The following is a 21,592-nucleotide window of genomic DNA, read 5'->3' on the forward strand; positions in this document are numbered from 1 at the left end:
TGATACTGTACATCCATTAATGAAACAAGCGAAGTCTTTATGCGTTATTGAATCATTTAAAAAAACTATTCAATTTAATTCAATACTTTTTAAATCATCTGAAGAAATTAACATTTTGTCAGAACCTCTAGAAAAGTACTTATTTTGTTTTGTTGTCTATTCAGAATTGTGCAAGAATCGTATTCTCTTATCCTGACAAGCCAGACCCACATCCAGATGTTTGGTCTGGAAACTCACCATTGACAGGGCTCAATCTGAGGGGCGGATAAACGGTTGTCTTTCAAACTCCCTCTGCACGCGATAGGATAGCTCTACAACCAACCAGAGCTTCTAGAGATTACTTCAAGGCTAGTAATCTCTACTTTAAACCAAAAAAAGAAAAAAGAAAAAATAGGTTTTAAATGTATCCAGAATCATGCGGTTTGATTGGATGCATGTCCTTAGATGTTAAAAATAAAGTATAGAAAAAAGAAAAAAGAATAGTTTGTATTTTTCTATACAAACTATTTATGATTAATATATATTTTTATTTATTGACATTGATTGACATTATTTATTCTTTGGTGCTTACAACAGAACAGTGAGAACCACTGCTACAGAACACACTGTTCTTTAGTGTTCATTTCACACCTGTGAAATTGTTGGCAAGTGCTATTTCGAAGGCATTAGCTACAATCGACCAGAATTGAGTCATGCTGTGACAGCTTGAGTCTGCCTACCGTAGAAGTGTTGATGCTGCACATCAACGTTCACTAACCACAGATCATCTGTACACTCCAGGCTACACTTCAACATCAGTAAAATGAAAGAATAGCTAGGAGAACTTATTACATTCAAAGGGAAATTCACTGCTAGAAAAATGCACCATGAAAAATTTACTATAATGTTTATGGTGCATTTTTTGTACATACACATGCTATTCAAACATTTGGGCTTAGTGAATTTTGAAAGTAATTAATACTTTTATTTAGCAAGAATGCAAAAATGTATTAAAAAGGGATGTAAACACATTTATATTATTTAACAAAAAGATTTCTACTTCAAATAAACAGTGTTCTTTCAAACTTCTATTCATCAAAGAATCAAGACAAATTTTATGCAGTTCCCAAAAGAATATTAATACGAATTATTAAATTAATTATATTAATGATAAAATTATAAATTAAAAAATACACTCACATACATATCAATTTATTTATTTTTAATCAAGTTTCCACATAAATATTAAGTAGCACAACTAGCTTTGTCGTCACAGAAATGAGTTTCAAGTTAAAATATAATAAATAAGAAAAGTTTTTTGCAAATTTATTTTTTAAATAAAGTTTAAAAAGTAGTGTTTTTACTGTTTAACCTAGGGGTGACCTCGAATAGTCGAAGATTCGATGCATCGGTATGCGGAGCCTGATTCGACCACCGATCTCATGGTCGAATCTTCGCGGGTGTTATGTAACGAGGATCATACCATTTTGGCAATATGGGGGTGCTCAATATTTTAAAGACGTGTCGCGGCGCTGAGCTGAGCATCCGGTGTGCGACCCCTTTAAGGGCGCTGAGCTTCGCACCGCGCCTATAAAATTAGAACACGTTCATTAGTGACTCATTAGTGTACACACACCGGCGGCAGCATTCAGCGCCTGTCCGCGGCCACTCAGGAAGTTGTTTAAAATCCTGGTGGCGGTGTGAGATCCTGAGGCGCGGGCTGAGCTTCGTGTCCTTCACGATCGGCTTCAGAACGTGCATGTAAACGCACTCAAAGTTTTCTTTTCCTCTCTAGGCAGGTATTTTTTTAGGTTTATTTATCAAAATGTTCTTTTATATATTTGTGTGATGTTCTGTATTTCGATTGTTGCTTTAACATGTTATGAGAAAACGGTTTATTAATGTTTATCCAACACATTACCTTTTAGGCTATTTAATCCTAAATAAGAAAGCCATTGTCAGTTCGTCTGTCAGTTGGCAGGCAGTTTTGGTCGCTTTATTAAAAGTTGTTGCTGTGTGCAGTGTGTAAAGGAAAATAAAAATAGTTTTACCCTCCTGCTGACAGTGTCTTTCCCCTCCAAACCCATTCACACACAAATGATTCGACCATAGAGAGATTCGACAATTCTGATTCGAATGTCTAAATCCTTAGTCGAGGACAGCCCTAGTTTAAACACACACAAATATACAAAAAAATAACAGCTGTGTTTATAAATGCTATATATATATATATATATATATATATATATATATATATATATATATATATATATATATATATATATATATATATATATTAAAATATGAAGTATGTATAATAAAAGTAACTTACGATACACTTTAGACCTTCTACTACCAATAAATAAATTTGTCAACTTATTCTACTTACCCAAACCCTTAACACCTAACCCTAACCTATGTAGTTGCAAAGTACTTATATTTAGAAGAATGTCTAAAGTGGACAATCACTAAATAAAATGTAACCCTAATAAAACCTGTTAAAATATCTGTAGCCTTTAATCAAGTCAGACAATTATCTGTCTTTTTCTAGATTGGAAAAAAACTGTGTGGTCATGTTTTATCAATGTCAATTTTCTGGAAAGCTCTGTCACTGTTCTCTTACTTCGAATTTTGTACAAGCATACCAACTGTATCTAATCAGGATCTAAGTCTCCCACTTAACTGCTTAAAAGTCATGGAATCACGGGGGATGAGTATGGCGGAGAGTTCCGGTGAAAAGCAGCTCTGGCTGGCTGTTTTTGGCTCATGCTAGAGGAAATATGATTATGCAGAAGGGGAACAGTTTCATCAGCACCTGGAGCGGTGTGTGAGAGGGGAGGTTAGGGCCGAAAATAGGGGGGGGATTTATGAAGTGAGCACATACTTTAGCCCTGGCAGGAAGTAATTAAGCTGTAAGCTAGAATACAGAGAGAAGAGCTGGCATCTGCGCCACTGCTGCAACCGTTCAAGCAGTCTGTGCATTTAAACACTGCTGCTGCTGTGTGTTTTTTTCAACGCCCCTGTAATGCTTTTTCGGATATTAACTTTTTTTGTAGTGTGTAATATGGCTCTTTGTGAGTGTAAAAGGGCAGTACATTTTAAAGTTAAAAAAGAACACATTAAATGAACGACAAACCCATTCTAAACTGCCTGAAATTAGTTGTCAGTAATACAAGCCTTACTTCCTCCTCCAACCGATGTAGTAGGGATGCACGGTATATCTGCACCATATCGGTTTCAGCCAATATATTTTATATTTATGTTATCTGCCCTTTTTGAAAATGTGTCAGATATACAGAATCCGACAAATAATGGATTATTTCATTCAGCTGAGAAATTTCAGATGTGCACTGTTCGCCAAGATGGTTTAGAACTGCTTAAAATATGATTGCCATCACTTCAAAAAAGGAAAATACAGTAATATGCAACATAAGCAGCACAAGTCTGTCAAATAGGTGAAATAATGAGAAGCGACAACACACAGCTTTTAGAGGTGAGACTTTTGTTTTTGTAACTAGGCTCTCAAAAATCATATAAAAAAATTGGAATCCAATTTATCTGCGAATATATCGGTAGTAATGGACGATATGAACGATATGCAATATAAACGATACAAAATTGCCCTATGATAGATATTTTAATAAATCGCGATAATTCGTGTTGATGATACAATCTACCTGCAAAATTTAGAGCCACGAGCTGAAACTGGCTGCAACACATCCTCGTATTCATCATCTTGGTAAACACGGTTGAAAGCAAAACGGAGGAGCTGGTGAAACATCCATTATTTGGATTTAAGCCATCCAACAAGCAGCAGCAAACTATACTGTAGAGTAGAGTGTGTGGGGCAACAGTTCCGGCTAAGAGAGATAACACGACTAATCTGTTCTTCCACCTCACAACATTCACTGTGGGAGGTTTAACTTATTGGTATTTTTGTATAATTTCTAATCATATACCTTGTAGAAAAGATGAGAGTCATCGTTTGTTTCTACTGAGCCTGATTTCTCAATCATCAGAGCCTGAATGGTGTGTGTGTGTGTGTGTGTGTGTGTGTGTGTGTGTGTGTGTGTGTGTGTGTGTGTGTGTGTGTGTGTTTATCCTGGGTGCCATGACAACAGTGCAAGTTATATAATATCTAACGTTGCCTTCATGTGCTTTTGGAATTATCATTAATGCACATGAACTCCCTCACATTTTGAAACTTGAATGCAATGATCTCGTCGTAATCACGACTTCAGAAGTTTTTACGCTTTTGCGTTTGAAAAAGATAGAAGGTCACGGGGCATTGGAACAACAGCAGGGTGAGTAAAAGAAGGCTTTATTTTTTCATTTCATTTATTTTTTTAATTCATTTTTTTTCCTGTTTAAGCTTTTTCTTTGTTAAAGCCTCTGCAGCTAGTGTACTTCAATATTATTTATCAGTAACATTATGTTGTACAATTAGTTTTGCACAAATAAATGTTCTCAAAACTAAATACAAATTAACATACAAATCAACATACGCTTCCATCTTTATTAAAATTTATTTTTAAATAATTCTTTTTTTTTTTTGCAGTTTAGCTTTCCTTAGGGTTTTTATAACGTCTTCTGAAATGGTTCAATTATGATTTAAATATCGCGATATATATCGTTATCGCAAGAAGCGATATATATCGATTATATCGCAATGTGTAATCGCAAAACGGATTTTAGGCCATATCCCCCATCCCTGGTTATCGGCTTTCAAAAATAAAGAATTATCATATTGGCCAAAGTTTTCATAAAAGTTTAATAGTTTTGGAACAAAACTGCATAATTGGTCTACTCTGACCTGCCCTCAAATACTTGCAGCTGAGGCCTGGAAGAGTTTGGTTCATGTTGATTTTTTTTGGTTACTTTTTCTGCACTGAGAAAGCAAATCCACTTTGCATGCCCTTCCAAATATGGCAACTCTGGAGCTGATACAGTAAAATTGACACCACCATTACAGTTCGTATAACAATGTATAAAAGTGCTGAAGAAGCCTGCAGAGCTCAACTTCAGATATGGTAATGGCCATTTTGTTTCCGACACAGAAACATAGTTACATCCCTATTTTAAACCTATTGTAGAAGAAAAATTAAGAAATTTTAAAATAGCATAATAGGGGCATTTTAGTACATGCTTTAAGAATCGACATTAAGCTAAACAATCAAAAGATGACCCCCTGCTGAATTAGCAGAAACTGGCTGTGGTGAAAGGGCAGCGCGGTTGCTCAACTTCTCTTTAATTATTCAGATGCTGGCTAATTCAAAGTGTCGTTTGTGTACGCAACACGTGTTATTCTCAACAGACAAAGAAAGCGCATAATCCCATGCAAATTAGCTGTAAACATAAATTAACCAGCCTGTCAATAAGTCATCATATCCAGAGAATAACGTTTTGCAACGAGTCTGATGACCTTTCCTGCTAATGCTCGACCAATCAAGACCCAGGTTAAATCTAAAGGTTACGCAGACATAGGAGCCTTTCGTTTCACACCAATCAACAAGCCGCAAATGTACTAAAGCACACAAAGGGAGGGGAATCCAGAGAGAAGGAGTGTGTGAGAAAGGAAGACAGGCCTCTGAGAACCTCTCCTATCTCCATATCTTATTTCAATGTGGGAATAGCACTCTCAGCAATTATTGTTAGAATCAGTCAGACCATAAAGGCTTTTCCCCATGGAGCCGAGGAAGCTCTCTCACGTTCAGAGCAGGAGCTTGTCGACAATTGTTACGCTAATTGCTTTCACAGCAAGCGTCATTTATAAAGAAAACATGCTCCAAGACACACACGGCGACTCAACGTATGAGAGTACACACACACTCATTACGACTGTGCCAACTATGAAGCAATAATGTGCATGTACTACTAGGGTCAGACAATATATCATGAATTGCCAATATAATCATGATGATTTTGCTGGCAATATTAAATAAAACAACATTGTGAATATGGCAATGGTTTTAATATGCTTCTCATATGACGATGTATGGATTTAAAACAATTAAATCAATTTGTTCGGGCTGAAAAAAGTTCCAAATTTCAAATCAGATTTGATCATATTTAAGGAAAACTATAAGTAAGTAAATATCACTCCTCTTTGCTATTTATTGTTAATGGTTGATTGATATGGATTTTATTTTTTTAATAGACGATGCAATATCTTAGAGAGTGTGGCCATTGGCCAATGGCCAATATATGATATTAATATTTATATTAAATAACATATGATGGAATTATTTTTCTATTTATTTCAGAAACATTTAGTAATACATCATTTGAACTTGATGATAAAATTCATCTTTAAATTAAACTTTAGATTAATACTTTAGATATTAACACCACTTATCGGCCAAACAGAAAAACTAGCGATACAGATCATTTAAAATGCCAAGTATCGGCCTTGTCTATGTATCAGACTAATATTTATTGTTATTGACATGGTCAGCCTTACTGGGAATGCCCACAGAAATGTCATATTTGCCATATGCCGTCGGGGAAAACAAGCTATTAGAATGAATACACATATAACCTTTATCTTTACTCTTTGTAATAATTACGATTTTGCTTGGTGCAGCCCCGAAAAGTTGCCATGTAGCATTCTGCACCTCTAGTAAGTTATCTGACGTTTTAGAGACTATATTTAGAGACGTGGATTGTTTTCCACCACGGCATATGGAAAATATACCGTTTTTGTGGTCGTTCCCAGTAATGCTGACCAATTCTACAGAAAAATAACACAAATTTGAATCTTATTAAAGAAAAATATTTTTGGCCCTAGTGGTCATCCATATCAAGATACCAACTTTATACCCAAATCTGACTTCATACTTAATGTAAACAGATATGAAATACTATACAATTGTGTGGTAACACAAAAAAGCCAATGAAATAAAGCAACTTAAAGTCATCCCTTTGGTAGACTCAGGTCTTGTTTGAAATTTCTAGTCAACAAATCAAAGGGTAATGATTTGAAACTTGTTTGGAGAGATGATTCATCAACGCCTAGAAACAGACAGAAAACCACAACCACAACTCATAACCATAAGCCCTCAAAACAAGTAAGAACAGGCTCCAACAAGTCAGAAACAAGTTTATAGAAAACAATTCCATGGTGTCAAATGGGAACTACAGGAGTCAAAAAAGAAAAAGAAAAAGAAAAAAATAATTCACTCATATGCTCATAAATCATAACAGAAAAAGATATCCTCGAATCCAATGTGCAAGTGTTTAGCAGTAATAGTTTTCACTGAATGAGAAGCTTGGACTAAGGTCTGCCTGTTAAAAAAGAAAACACTCTATTACTTAATGAGCCACTTATGACTCTTCTCAATTTCTTCCCCATTATTTTTATTGCAATTTTCAGAGGAGCACTAATGCTAGTCTGTCGTTTCGGTCTTCCCTGAACAGCTTTCTCTGCCAGCGGGTGTTTCGTGGAGAAAGAAAAAAAGAAAAGAAAAAACACTAAATTGCTGGAAAATAGTACAAGTGGAAAATAAGGTGAATCAAACTCGGCCTTGAAAATGTTTATTGCGTACTGTTTACAGTCTTTCACCGAACATTGGGTTGACTAACATGAAAGTCAAACAAATACTAATGAAACACCACATGACCTCAATTATATATTTTAAACACCATCTTAGGCCACACTTTTCATTAGCAATCCCTTTTCTCCACCTCTTTATCTTCCACACTCACCCTCTCAAAGGGATAAACATGATAATCACTGAATCAACTGTACAACGCCCCACTTCTCTCCACCTTCCTTACTCAATATATTAACTAGTATCAATAGTTAAGGCTCCTTTAGAGCAGCTAATGTGCAAGTGTGAACACTAGCTGGTAGTGCGATTTTCTTTTGTATTTAAAGATGAAAGTAGGCAATATGAAAACATCATGCAATCTACATCGAAGTTCTTTATCATCATTAATTACCTTGAACTAAAATCACCATGGATATGTCACATTCCAGTGCAATGCTTTAAGGCACTTCGCAAAAATTCCTGAGCTTCCACTACGACATGAGCATCGTCTTTGTTTTAATTATTTATAGTTTTTTTTTTGTCTTTTCATCTTAAACCAATGGGTAAGACTAATAGTTACAGTGGCCTTATTTTCATTGCAGATTCATACAAGTATGGATAAAAAAAGATTGCAAAATGACGTTTCCAGTAAAAGTTCTTTTCCCTCTCGCAATAAGTAATTCCACGTATAGTCACAGCCACTGCATTAGCCATTATTTTAAACGTGGGAGACATAGGAGTGTTATCCGTGCATTAATGGCAAGGAAAGCCCCTTATATTTGGGAGCGGCCGCAGGTGTTTCTGGGTGTTTCTCCCTCATATCTGCTTTAAGGTCTTGTGGAATCCCTTAATTCAGTATTCCAGTAGTTCTTATGTCTTTTATTATTGTAATAAATAACCATCTCTCTTCTTCTGTGTACTAACATATTGTGTCATCTTTAAAGAATAATCAACTTTTACGTACACCAGGCAGAAAAAAAAACTTTTCGTTGCAGTTTCACAAAATGTTCCTTATCCGAATTGCCTGAAAAACCACCTCATGCGAGCGTAAAAACTTTTTTTGTGATATATGGGAGTTTTAGCTAAACTGACTGGCCATATTTTGAAGGGTAATGGAAATGCGGCTAGTGAGAACAAGCTGAGATCCAATGTGTAATAAAGCGGACAGGCAAATTAAACACTTCACGTTTACGTAAAGTGATGCAACTAAAATTCCATCTTGTAACATTAAACCCAGAGAAATATATGCGAACCATAAGGACCTGTATCCAGCACAGCCAGACACAGGCACACTCTTCATTCTCATAGAGAGCATTCTGCAGCATTCTTATCAATTAATTCCTTCATTACACAGAAGGACTTAAAGAGCTGAGAGGTATTATGTAATTTTGCTAAAACACACCTCAAATCTTCTACCACACTGCATCATGTCCCACAGCGGACATTTAAAGCACCTCTGAAAATTCACACACGTGCAGGTAAGCCGATTCTGAAGCAAAACATTTAGTAAACAAATGCATCTGATGGATTTCTTTCCGATGCCAGATGGAAAGCTCTAGTCACTTAACAGTTCATCAGACAAGCAAAACATGAGGAAATGTTCAAAGAGAGATGCGTTTTTATGCAGTGGCCTGAATTACACTGCATGTGGGTGGATTCTCAAAAGAATCGTGCCAAGTAGAACATCTTAACAATTACACAAAGTGATGTGCTGACTGTTCATACTACGAACAAACAAATGAACAAAACTCTAGACTCTGGGGCACAGATCGTTTATGAAACCGTAAGCAAGCCAATAGAAACCATGGTAGTGAATGCCGATTTATCAGGGTCAAATGCCTGAACACCTATAAAAAGAAGAGAAATTAATAACCACTCAATTCACATGTTAAAGTTTAAACCGGCTTTTAATATAATGTAAGAAATTCAATAAATCACTTGATCTCAAGAGGCACAACGACAACTGTTTTCATAGTCAATGTAGAATTATATCTCTGTTTGTTCATGTGACTGAGCCCTGTTTTACAGTTCACTGGTCATGTTAGGCCACTGTCGTTTTTCATGAATGTACTCACACTCGCAATCCAATAACCAACCACTTCAGCTATACAATTCTCTGTCAAGGCTGTTTGCACAACACCTATGTAAAGCCATTGTTAATTCACTTGCCCTTATTAGCTTCTCTATCCGTACAAGTACAAACACACCACTTGATGAATCAATGAACACACTCGCATACAAACACACAAAATAAATACAGGCCACATTCAGTGCATTACGGTATACTTCATTTAAGGAAACCTTGAGACCTTGAGGTGGTGCTGGTTTTTAATCTACATATGGCTCAATGATGTGGTCAGGATCTAACAGGCTTTTTTTATTAAAATGAAATTCATACAAAATAAGTAGAATACACCTATGATTAACTTGTTTACAATTCATGAATGAAAAATGGCAATTATCTAGGCAGCAACTGTCTGAACATTGTGTGTATATATAATTGTATTATGGTATAATAACTGCAGCTAGTTTGGTTTTAGATATTAGTATTTGAAAACATTTGACAGCTACAAGCCAGATTAAAGTCAGTATGGCAACAGACAAGGAAGGAAGGAGGCGGATAAAAACAGAAATTATGGACTCTTTTAGTCTTTCATAACTGTGTCAAGGTCATTAAATTAAAGTAAAATATAGATTACATATTTTGAACTTTTATGGGGAAAATAATGCACAGGTCAAATGAGCGACCCCCTAAAAGAGCACATTTTGAGTCGTGAAATTGCACTCAGGAGAAATACCGTTAAGATCTTGGAACAACTAAACTTCATCTCAGACAGCAGTATTTGTCATAGCAACAGTAACAGTCATAATAGGGACTGCATGTGAAGAGAAATGCATGCTCTTCTATACATAAACCCCCCTAAAACCACAAAAAACACAACTTCCCGATGCCATGAATCACTTCAGCAGACCACTTTAACAGATGTCAAACTCAAGTTGATATTGCATCTCTTGTCATTCAAATAGAAGCTTCAGAATGATTCACTGTATTCCTCGATGTGACCTGTCAAACACTGACACACTTCTGCACGGGTGACAGCGCGAGACATCACAAGCCGTGACCTCTGTTGCGTCACTATTGGTGCTATCGCTGTGTTCCGTCATCATAAACGCTCACTGGCAAACGGAACTTCTGGAATGCGACACTGACAACAAACACCTGTTTAGCACCTTTAGAAGCGGTTATGTCATCTCCTCCGTTCACTCAGTCGTATAAAGAACAGAAAACTTGAACCGTCGGCGCGGCCGTAGACGGTCGGACGTGTTCAGAATATTTAAACTGGTTCTTACCTCGAGACGGTCCAAACTGACGAAACTGGCAATAGCAAATCCATCAATAATATCCTCCTCCTGAGAACTAGACTCGCGTCTCTTCCTCCGGGAGGGTCGCGGGGTTCTGCTCGAGGATGTCGAGCGTGGCGGAGCGTTTTTACCGGGACTTCGCTCCCGTTCGGAACCAGACGAGGGGCTTCGATTGCGGGCTTCCCCGGCGCGTGCCTCACGTTTCCGTCCCCTCTCGCGCTGCGAACGGGATCTGCGACTCTGCTTCACTTTCCCTTCCATTTTAAAATCGGTGCGATGTCCTCCCCCCGCCCCCCCGTAAAAACAAAAAGAGAAAAAATTACACTCGATCACGTAAAAGCCAGTCGATTCCACGCAATTCAATAAAACACACCCATATATACTGAAGCCTGTAAACAATTTACAGTGTGACCTTGGATGTTAAGCTCCGTAATGTGGTAAACAAACAAATGTGATCCATGCAGGTTGAGGCGTGTAGCCTATATAATCCAAAGCGTCACAGTATCGAAACGCCTTGCTTCATTTAAACAGGTGCAAAATGGCTGTTTAATTACAGTAGCGTGAATTCCACGCGCACGGCAACTTTGTTGCAACGGTATACAACAACATCAGTGTGTAAATACTGCAGACCGCGCGCTGGATTCATGACGCTGGCCCTGCTTTAATCTTCACCCGATTCATGACCCACTGTGCCAGAAACAAAATAAATAGGCATCCGCGTGTTTGACAAACAATTTAAGAATAGGAACTTATTGTATAGCCAAGTTTCAGCCTGAAGAGACGCCACGAAACCATCCGAGACAACACGGTCCGCGTCAGGCTGAAAACGCTGTTATATCCCCCAAAGATCCTTCTTCAGCACACAATCCACCAAAAACAAATCATATCCAACCAGGAAAAGAGTTCGTTATCCAGCAGAGAGTAAGTTGAACACGTCTATTCCAGAACGCTGCCCGCGCGCGCTGCGGCTGAAGGGGGAAGACGTCGGCGTGTTTGTCGGAATACGTGAAGCTTCGCTAAGTGGCTTTAAAGAGACAGCGGATGATTCACATCTCCTCTTCTCTCTGTTCTAGCTCGTCAGAAATCGCACTGCGAAGTGTAAATGCTCGGAGTCTAGCAAACTGACGTACTTCCGCCACTTCTGCGATTGCCAGAGGAAGTGAGCTGGTTTATTATATTACTCCGATGAACTTATTCTTTCGTGGCATGTCATTTGCAGGGTGTTTGTCGTCTGTGACGTGCGCCTGTCAGCGGGTGGAGAGACGCGCAGTTAGCGAGCTGTCAGCGGCCAAATGCGCATCAGTGCAGTGCAGGCTGCTTCAAAAGCCCACACCGATCCTCAGTAGCCGAAACCCTCTCCCCCATTACAGCACAGAGAGCTTGTGCATCATCTGCCTCAAGTGTTCTGTCCACTGTTGGAGTCTAATAACCTTCAGTTGCATGAGGCATTCAAATGAAACTATTAAAAAAGTAACCTCACTTGAGGCTCAGAGCTATCTATCTATCTATCTATCTATCTATCTATCTATCTATCTATCTATCTATCTATCTATCTATCTATCTATCTATCTATCTATCTATCTATCTATCTATCTATCTATCTATCTATCTATCTATCTGTCTGTCTGTCTGTCTGTCTGTCTGTCTGTCTGTCTGTCTACCAGCAGTTCCATATTTCCAACATCATGAATCATGTTGCTTTAGTGTTTGCACAACTGAGGCTTTTTTTTTTTTTTTTTTGTCATTAAGCTATTTTAAGACTGGTAAGTTCTGATTAACTGTGAGTTTGTACACAACTCATTCATCACATTGACATGCCCAGTTTAGATTTGTGGACACAAAGCTCAAGGGAGGAAACTCATGAGACACTTCATGCCACACTCGCCACATAAAGTCCCTAGGGAAGGCATTACTATAAAAGCAGGAAAGAGCTAACCGTGGTCTTTGGACTCACTAAAGTGCCCACAATCACCGCTGATTTTTTTCAGGGGAATCCATTATTTTCGGTTCAGTTGTTGTATATGAATGAAATAAAATGCAAATACACAAAGTTTTTCTCAGTCGCTTTGGTACATTTCTCAGATCAGAATTGAAATTCTCACATTTAGGCACAAGCTCATAGCAAGTCTTTACATGCAAAATGGTTGAACAAGTTATCATAATATGTCAAGCATATTTCTATACTTCCTATATTTCCATTAGACTTTTTCCTAAATCAGTTATTCAGTGCCGTCTTTTCATTTCTGTATCTCAGTTACATGTTCTGTCAATAAAATACAGTACAAACAGTAAGAGTGTAAATTTGAATCTTTTCCATTCTCTTGCAATTACACTCACACATACACTAAGATGTAACTTACAATTGACAATAACTGTCATCAAAACTTTAGCCGTAGTTTCCATCAGAACATCCCTCCAGAGTAAACTGTTATATTGACAACATGACTAAATAGTTTGACTGTCTTATCCATACACAATGGCACAAGGACTTGTCATTCTGATGGCACTGACATGTTCATTGACACAGATATTTACTTTTGACAGATGAACTAAGGATTCTGAGTAGAGAGTGGCTTTTGCAGGTCATCCATGGTGTTTTGCTAAATTGTGAGTTTGATTCGAGAAAAGTACCAAAGCGACTGAGAAAAACTGTAAACGGGCAAAATTGCAGACATATTAATTCATTAATAAAAACAAAAAAAGGGCTCCCCAATTCATTATTTACACTTATGGGGGCTCATTAATAAAACACATGAGTTCATTTTATTTGTTTTAATCATGTATATTGCTTAAAAGTAAATACTAATATAAAATAAATGAATATGCATTTTGTCACAGAATAGGCGCACTTGAAATAAATCAACCACTTATCCGTTCAATTCTTTAGCATTTGCTGCTGTCACAATTAGAGGAGATTGTTCATTCTCAGGCACTTCTTGTAAAACTGCATTTAAGTGCACATGATGATGTCATGCATCCCCGGAAACATAAACTGTGTGGCAACGGGTCAAAGTATGTTTTTATTTCACCTCTGGAGTCTGGGTCTTAGCTCACTTTTCCATATAATAATTCAACGTTCTGTCTGCAGTTATAGGCTCTTAGACACCGTGAGGTTGCCTTAAGGCAGCAAGTGGGCATCTGTCCTTTAGAGAACACCACACACACACACACACACACACACACACATTAACACAGTTTCAAGATCATCCAAGTCATCCTGACTTATAAATGATTTATTTTACACCCCACTCTTGCAATAATGTGCCGTGCAATCAGAACCACATCGGGATGGGCTTGTCCAGTCTCATTACACTCAAATCTATCTATCTATCTATCTATCTATCTATCTATCTATCTATCTATCTATCTATCTATCTATCTATCTATCTATCTATCTATCTATCTATCTATCTATCTATCTATCCATCCATCCATCCATCCATCCATCCATCCATCCATCCATCCATCCATCTATCTATCTATCTATCTATCTATCTATCTATCTATCTGTCTATCTGTCTATCTGTCTGTCTCTCTGTCTGTCTGTCTCTCTGTCTTGTCCGTCCGTCCGTCTGTCCATTTATCTATCGATCAACAGAAAGAATGAAAAATTGTTTACATTTCTTTCCATCCATTCATCCATCTAAGCCAAGTAAGTCAAGTAATCCCTTCAGTCATGTAAACGCTATGTTCAAAATGTCTTGGTTACACTAGCAAAAGGTCAAACTCTGCTGGACTGTATGGATGAACTGGAAATGGAGAGTGTCAGCAGGGTTAGGAGAGATGGCAGTGGGTGTCTAAGCTATATATCATTATCACTGAGGAAATATAAACTGAATGTGAGATTGACTCTATTTAAAGAAAGATGGTGGGAATTATGGGAAGAGGTTTGAAGCAGAGTTGAATGTAACTGAATGCATCACCTTAAATTAGATCAGTCATTCACTGAAATGTGAAAGGTATACAGTAAATGTCAAAGTAAATGCCAGATCTTTCTTTCTTTCTTTCTTTCTTTCTTTCTTTCTTTCTTTCTTTCTTTCTTTCTTTCTTTCTTTCTTTCTTTCTTTCTTTCTTTCTTTCTTTCTTTCTTTCTTTCTTTCTTTCTTTCTTACCTTTAATAAATAATACCTTTACTCACAAACGACATTGCTTTTTTGACTAATCTTTTCTCAGGAAAGTGACACAGTCAGGATCAGTCAAAGGCTTAGCTCAACATTTTTGAAGAAATTCAGAAATGAGTTCTATTGATTTTTCGCCTCCCCGCACCTTCAAGCTAAACTAACATCCCGACAGACTGTGTTATGTCAGTTCAGCTTTTCTTTAAAGATATCTGCACAAATCAATAAGGCTTTGGCGGAGAATATACAGTAGATCCCTGAGAGAAGTGTGGACAAATTCAGCATACCTGCGCTTTTGATTGATTCTGTGGAACATACTGATGCTTATCCTCTTAACAGACCATGCGGTACTCTCTCTGATAACCATTTGTATTTTCCTCGATAACAATCTGGCAAGTCAGAGCCTGATATCAGAGTCGGCGCAAATGTGATGACTAAACGCTGCAAGCATTTCATCCGTGATGATCTCTAAGGAGAATGTCAAAACATGATGCCCATATCCTTTCTCCCTGGACGGCCCCAGTAATTGCTTCTTAAGAAAACAGTGGAACTAACAGTAGCAACATTTTCTCACACATTTCACAGTTCAAGCAAAGAGACAAAACCACATATAAACACACTTGGGGTGATAGAAAGACACTGTATGTACTGAGTAGAGAGTGTGAAGAGAGAAACAGCCAGACAGAAATTCAGAGCCAAGCCGAGGAGCCTTTAACTGAATGCAAGTGGCACTCCTTTCGGGTAAATAAATTATACGAGGCGTTTTATAAATTTCATGACATTTCCAAACACTTGTGAGCACAAGTATGTTGTTTCCAACTATTACTGTGGCTATGTAAATCAGTTCAGTGAAGCGATATCTGGAAGGGCTTGACTTATCAAAATATAAATATCAGTGGGACTGGAAAGAGAGAACAGATTATCTGCATGACTGAATCTGATTAAGCTCCTTAGAATAAAACTCTAGTGGTCTAGAACTACTGGTCAACCAGTGTGTTTTGATACTGAGAAATGCACACATCTAAAGCTTGGTACATCCGCCACAAGAACAAAGAACAGGAGCAGAGTTAGTTCTGGCCAGGACATTACATACTTCAAGACGAAAGCAGGCTCTGAACGTTTCAGTTTCTCCGCATTAACCCTGCCCACTTTCAATTTTTGACCCAATAGTTTTCGGACACCTACAAAGAAAAAGTTCTGCTCAGGTGTTGCTTTGAGAACAAGCTGCGAGAACTCCCAAACCAGGGCTGTGAGAACAAAATGATGTAATTTTATTTTCCTTAGCCCTGGGAGCGAGATTTATTTTCTCTGTTCTTGTGCAGTATGTAATGGCTTTTAATGTCACAGGATAACAACTAAATGATGTGATGCAATAGAGTCAACTCTATTAGAACTTTGTGATTGACGCTAGAGTGACAGCTGACGTTTGATATAAGAGCGTCCCACACTTCATTCACATATAGTCAGAATGGAACTTAAGCCAGCAAATTGCCAGATGATTTGCTGTCATATTGACACTGAATCCTGTTTGTGTATGACTCCAAAGCAGAATAATACTGTTACACGTATACAAAGCCTATAAGAGCGGTAGCACAGAAGGTGGTGCTTTGGTCCTACCATTTGAAGAGTTGCTGTAATTGTAGGGAACGTAGTTTGAATCTGGCCTAGGACATTCCCAGTCATGTTCTCTCCACCTGTTATTTCCTGTAAAATAAATGCAATTAACATTAAAAGGAACATTTATGCACTATATCAATAAAGCTGTATACAGTTTTAGTCAATGAATTCAGTTCTCATGTGTCCTAACAGAGGATTATATCAGTAATCTTTTTTAGGCAAAAATACATTAAATTGCATATTCCTATTTATACATTAAAAAGATTTCTATTTGAAATAGATGGTGTTCTTTTGATCTATAAAAACATTAGGCTGCAACATTGATTTCAACATGGACAAAATTAGTTTCAAAGTTTTGGACAAAGTTTCTTCAGCACCCAATCAGAAGATTAGAATGATTTCTGAAAGATATGTGACCCTGAAGACTGAAGTAATGGCTGCTGAAAATTCAGCTTTTCCATCATTGAATAAACTACATTTTAAAACATAATGGCCCAGATTCACAGACAGGGTTTTGATTAAGTCAGGTCTAGGTCCAGGATTAGTTCAATTAGGGTATTTAAGTAGCTTTTTTAAACATGCATTTCGAGAGAAAACAATGGTACTGACATATATGTTAAAATGTCAGTGCAAGTTGATGTCAGTTCAAATATGCATTTTAGTCTAGGACTAGCTTAAACCTTGTCTGTGAAACAGAGGGATTCAATATAAACAGCTATTTTCAATTGAAATATTTTACAACGTAACTGTTATTACTGTACACCACAATATTTAATTTACATAATTAACTTTACTGATTTAACTCAACTTAATCACCCAAGGGAGTGCTGCTATCAACCAATGTTGATCATTTAAAAATGTCAAAATCTGTCTAATAGACTGTCACTATGCTAATGTGTAAAGCACCGAATAAGCACTCGATTAAAGTTCATGCATTAACATTCTAGAGAAGACAAAAGACTCGGCTACAACCTAACTTCAGAGAATCCTTACAATCACACAGAGGAATTCTGGCCCTCTGTACATCAGTTCGGGTTCCCTTCTATCCTGTGCACAGCAGCAATTCTGCTGTAATAAAGAGAGGATGTGACAGAGGTGTGTGAACATTGCAGTGCTTTCACAGAACAGAGATGAGAATGGCCTCTGACTGTCCTCCCAGTGGGGTTCCTCAGTCTAGCATTCTATGTCTCTGTCGTGCTTTTTTATTCTCTCTCTCTCTCTCTCTCTCTCTCTCTCTCTCTCTCTCTCTCTCTCTCTCTCTCTCTCTCTCTCAGACAGTCTCTCTTTAGTTAAAAACGTTGTTTCTGTTATCTGGTATCAAATGAACATCATGGCAGCCTTCCTGCATTCAGCCCAGCATTTGCTTTGATATGTGTTGTGTCACTTGCTGGGTCTCTCACAGAAAATCTTGCTTTTCAACATTTGTGTAATGCATAATTCCTTTACCCCCCTTGATCTGTCTCAAGATACTAAACACACGCTGCTTTCTCAAGGTGAGTGAGAGTATTTGCTGTTTTTATTATGAACACTAGGAATTTTTAAAAATCTGTTCACTTCTCAGCTGAAAACAAGTTTTCAGTGAATATTTCACAAAAATAGGATGACCACTCTACTGACAAAAAAAACAATAACATATTTTAGTATAATTTATAAGATGTAAATCATATAAAATAATGGGGTCCCATCATTTTATATGATGATATATAATTTTTATCACATATTATATATATTAAAAAAAAATATATGGCAGTAACTCGAGCGATGAGCAAATATATATATATATATACACTGTTACACACGCTTTCTTTCTCAACTGTTTATATTAACTTAAAATATAACTGGCTGTGTATACTTGCCACGAATGGGATTTTGACAATATTTTGTGTATTTGACAAGTATTTGACTGTTTAAGTGGCCTGGATGCCAAGTGAATTTCAGTCTGGACTTGATCCATTATGGAGCAACTATGCTTGAACAGGAGCTGTTTGGACCAATCAAATTGTCAGGGTGTGCTTTATACGATGATGGACAGATGATCAAAAGTAACGTAATCATTCATGTTACCAAAGAATGTTTGGGTTGAATTTGTTTACTAAACGGAGAACTTGTTTGTATATGCGTTCACCTTTACTATTTCTTTCAAAAATGATGATTGTGTTGGTAAGTACCCTGTGTATCCGTAAATTCTTTTTACAACACCGGCAAAGATTGTTTACACTCATCTTCTTCTTCTACTTCCAGCATGCGTTCAGTTGAGTTCTGTTGACAACTATGCGTTTCTCAACATACGTCACTTACTCCATTGCTCTGATTGGTTGTAGGTTTTTCCAATTGATTGCAAAGGCATTTTCGCCCCATAATCACAGCCCAATAGAGCAGTATCAGACTCATATTCTGACTAGAATTTGAGAATGACGACGTCAGGCTACTGTTTAAGTGCAATAAGCAGCGAAAAAAGAGCAAATAGCAATAAGCAGCACAATATCATTGCCAAAATTCAAGCCATGTAACACCAACAATATTCAAATATCCTGCAACACCAAATATATTCAAACACCCACAATATACCGCTAGTAGTAGTGTCTGCCTTACATGCCACTGCTGAAATTATTTGGCGGGTGTTAAGTCAAGCCCTGTATATAGCACAAGTACTGTTGTATTATTAAACACGTTCTGATATATTTAAAGCTGCAGTCCGTAACTTTTTGCACTCTAGTAGTTAATAAAAAGAACTCCTCCGGTGCTCCTCAGCAGCGGTACCTACCAGTCTGGCCTGAAATAGTCCCAATATAAATACTTATTATAAGTGTACCATAAAATCTTAAAAGTGTACCATAAAAAAGTCTACCATGTTAATCTTGAACACAAAAAAAGTTACAGCCAGCAGCTTTAAGTAGCAAAGCTAATTTGTATTGAACACCTCTAGACAGCACCAGCAAATAAGTGTTCCCAAATAAGAAGAAAAAAAAAGAAAAAGAAATACATCCAGTTTTAATCCTACAGAAACCAAACATATATGAAACAATTGCATCTGGAGAGTAGCTCCATTGATCCCTGCACACAATGTATTGGTTTAATTAAGAGAAGCAGTGTCCCTGTTAATTGATTCCTTGCCTGTGTGAATTACCTACACGCAAAACAACCAGTGACTAATGACCCATGGAAATCTCGCTTTTACGAACTGGACACACCTCAAGCCAAACTTCCTCCACAGCTGACCGGCTCCCCCCACATTTGTGAGGATTACTGAGCTGTTAGCGAGAGCCGCTCTCGTCGATCAATCCCTCCCGTACAGTGCTAAAGGCTCTCATCAATTATGAATCAATCAGTGAGAGGGTGAAGCTACCATTGATCTGCTGAGAGAGAGAGAGAGAGAGAGAGAGAGAGAGAGAGAGAGAGAGAGAGAGAGAGAGAACACAGAAGCAGTATGCGTCAGCATGCTTTATAACTGATAAAGCAGGTGTTGATTTTCCCCAAGCTTATTAATGATCAAATTATCCCTCATGCTTTTGTTTATGTGAAGTCTCAGTAGAGAGGAAGGAAAGACAATAACTCAATTGCTCATTTCCCAGACTTGTGTAAAGAGAGCAGGTTTATTACCAGTGTCATAAACCACCAGGGCCGCTGGGGTCCAATGTTTCCTCAAAAAGAAGTGAATAAAAATAAAGTATATAAAGTATAAAATAATATGAAGTATGAAATATAAAATATAAAATCCAACAGTATGTAAAACCAGTGGCAGCCTGTGTGGAATAAATGTTTTGGGTAATGCTTTATTTTAAGGTAACAGTTACATGTTACTACATGTACTTGCTATAGTAATAACTGGGGGGGTGAAACTCAGTTTCAGTAACCCATGGCTATCAATCCAGAATCAGATTCGGAGGCTGAAATAATTTGAACAGGAGAAACAGCAACAGCAGGACTCTGTGGTATGTACTGTATTTAGTGGCCTGTCAATTGTGTGTTTACTCTCAGTTTATGAGGACATGATTCGGTTTATGGACTATTGTATGCGACTAAACCTTAGCAGTAGCAAGCAAAATGGTTTTGCACGTCAGACTAGTGTAACGTTATACATAGAACAACAATGGAGTAACCGTTAGCGCATTTGAATGACGAAGCAAGCGATCGTGTCGTTTACTGATGTTTACTCACGTGACAACAGCATAGACATTTGAAGCAGTTTTACTCACCGGCTGCTTCCAAAGCAGGACCGAACCTTTATCGCTGGGACCGCTCCGTCAAAAATATACTTCTTTGGCGATGTTGTGAAGCTTCCCGTCATTTCTGCGTTCAAATCGGTTCAAATGCAGCGCTGCCTTCCCGGAATGCTGTGCTGAAGCGTTGAAGTCGCTTGATGTCACTCATAGGAATAAAGTGGCGCGGACTATAACTGACATAAGTGTTCACGGATGAGTGGATCTGCACCTGAGCGACTGTTTATGGGCGTGCATTTCCTCTCTCGCTCTAGTCACGCACGCGCGCACCCTTCCGGGAGAAGAGCCCGTACGGCCCATACAAGGACCTTCCGCTCTTTTAACGTCAAGCCGACCCATACTCGAAAAAAACTCTCCGAAACTTGTGAGAAACCGGAAGGAGTATTTTTGACAAAGAAATACTCCATCAAACATCCAACATTAGTTTTTGAAACTTTGTCTATGTTTAGGATGGGAATCCAAGTCTTTAACAGTGTAAAAAGCTCAGTATGCATGAAACAGCATTTCACCCCCCCTTTAATATTACCTTGTACTTATTTGAGTAATTACAATGTAACTGTCACCTTAAAATAAAGTTGAACCACATTTTGAGTAACAAGAAAGCATGGAAGCCCATTCCTGCTACAAAATAAAATAAATCATGTCCTTTGGAAAATCACAAGTATGACAAAAAAATGATGGGAAACTAAGTCATAATTATGAGATAAAAAGTCGAGATTGACATTAAACATTGATTGACAGAAATGTTGAGAAATAAGTTCATAAT

The 21,592-nt window shown here is 37.7% G+C and overlaps 1 protein-coding gene across 10 annotated transcripts in view; it reads right to left on the reverse strand.

Moving 5' to 3' along the window:
* The window catches only part of fbrsl1 (fibrosin-like 1), a 372,630-nt gene extending 360,603 nt beyond the window's left edge, over positions 1-12,027 (reverse strand). For 5 of the 10 annotated variants that reach the window (XM_067439379.1, XM_067439378.1, XM_067439377.1 and 2 more), the window contains exon 1: positions 10,860-12,026. In XM_067439379.1, the coding sequence (XP_067295480.1) occupies positions 10,860-11,132 (273 nt within the window). In that variant the 5' untranslated portion in view covers positions 11,133-12,026. Of the gene's footprint in view, positions 1-10,859 lie in introns of all 10 variants that reach the window. The other 5 variants (XM_067439376.1, XM_067439374.1, XM_067439373.1 and 2 more) reach the window with 2 other exon arrangements.
* Positions 12,028-21,592: the final 9,565 nt, after the last annotated feature.

The sequence above is a fragment of the Pseudorasbora parva genome, chromosome 3, assembly GCF_024679245.1.
Source record: "Pseudorasbora parva isolate DD20220531a chromosome 3, ASM2467924v1, whole genome shotgun sequence".
Taxonomy (NCBI): domain Eukaryota; kingdom Metazoa; phylum Chordata; class Actinopteri; order Cypriniformes; family Gobionidae; genus Pseudorasbora; species Pseudorasbora parva.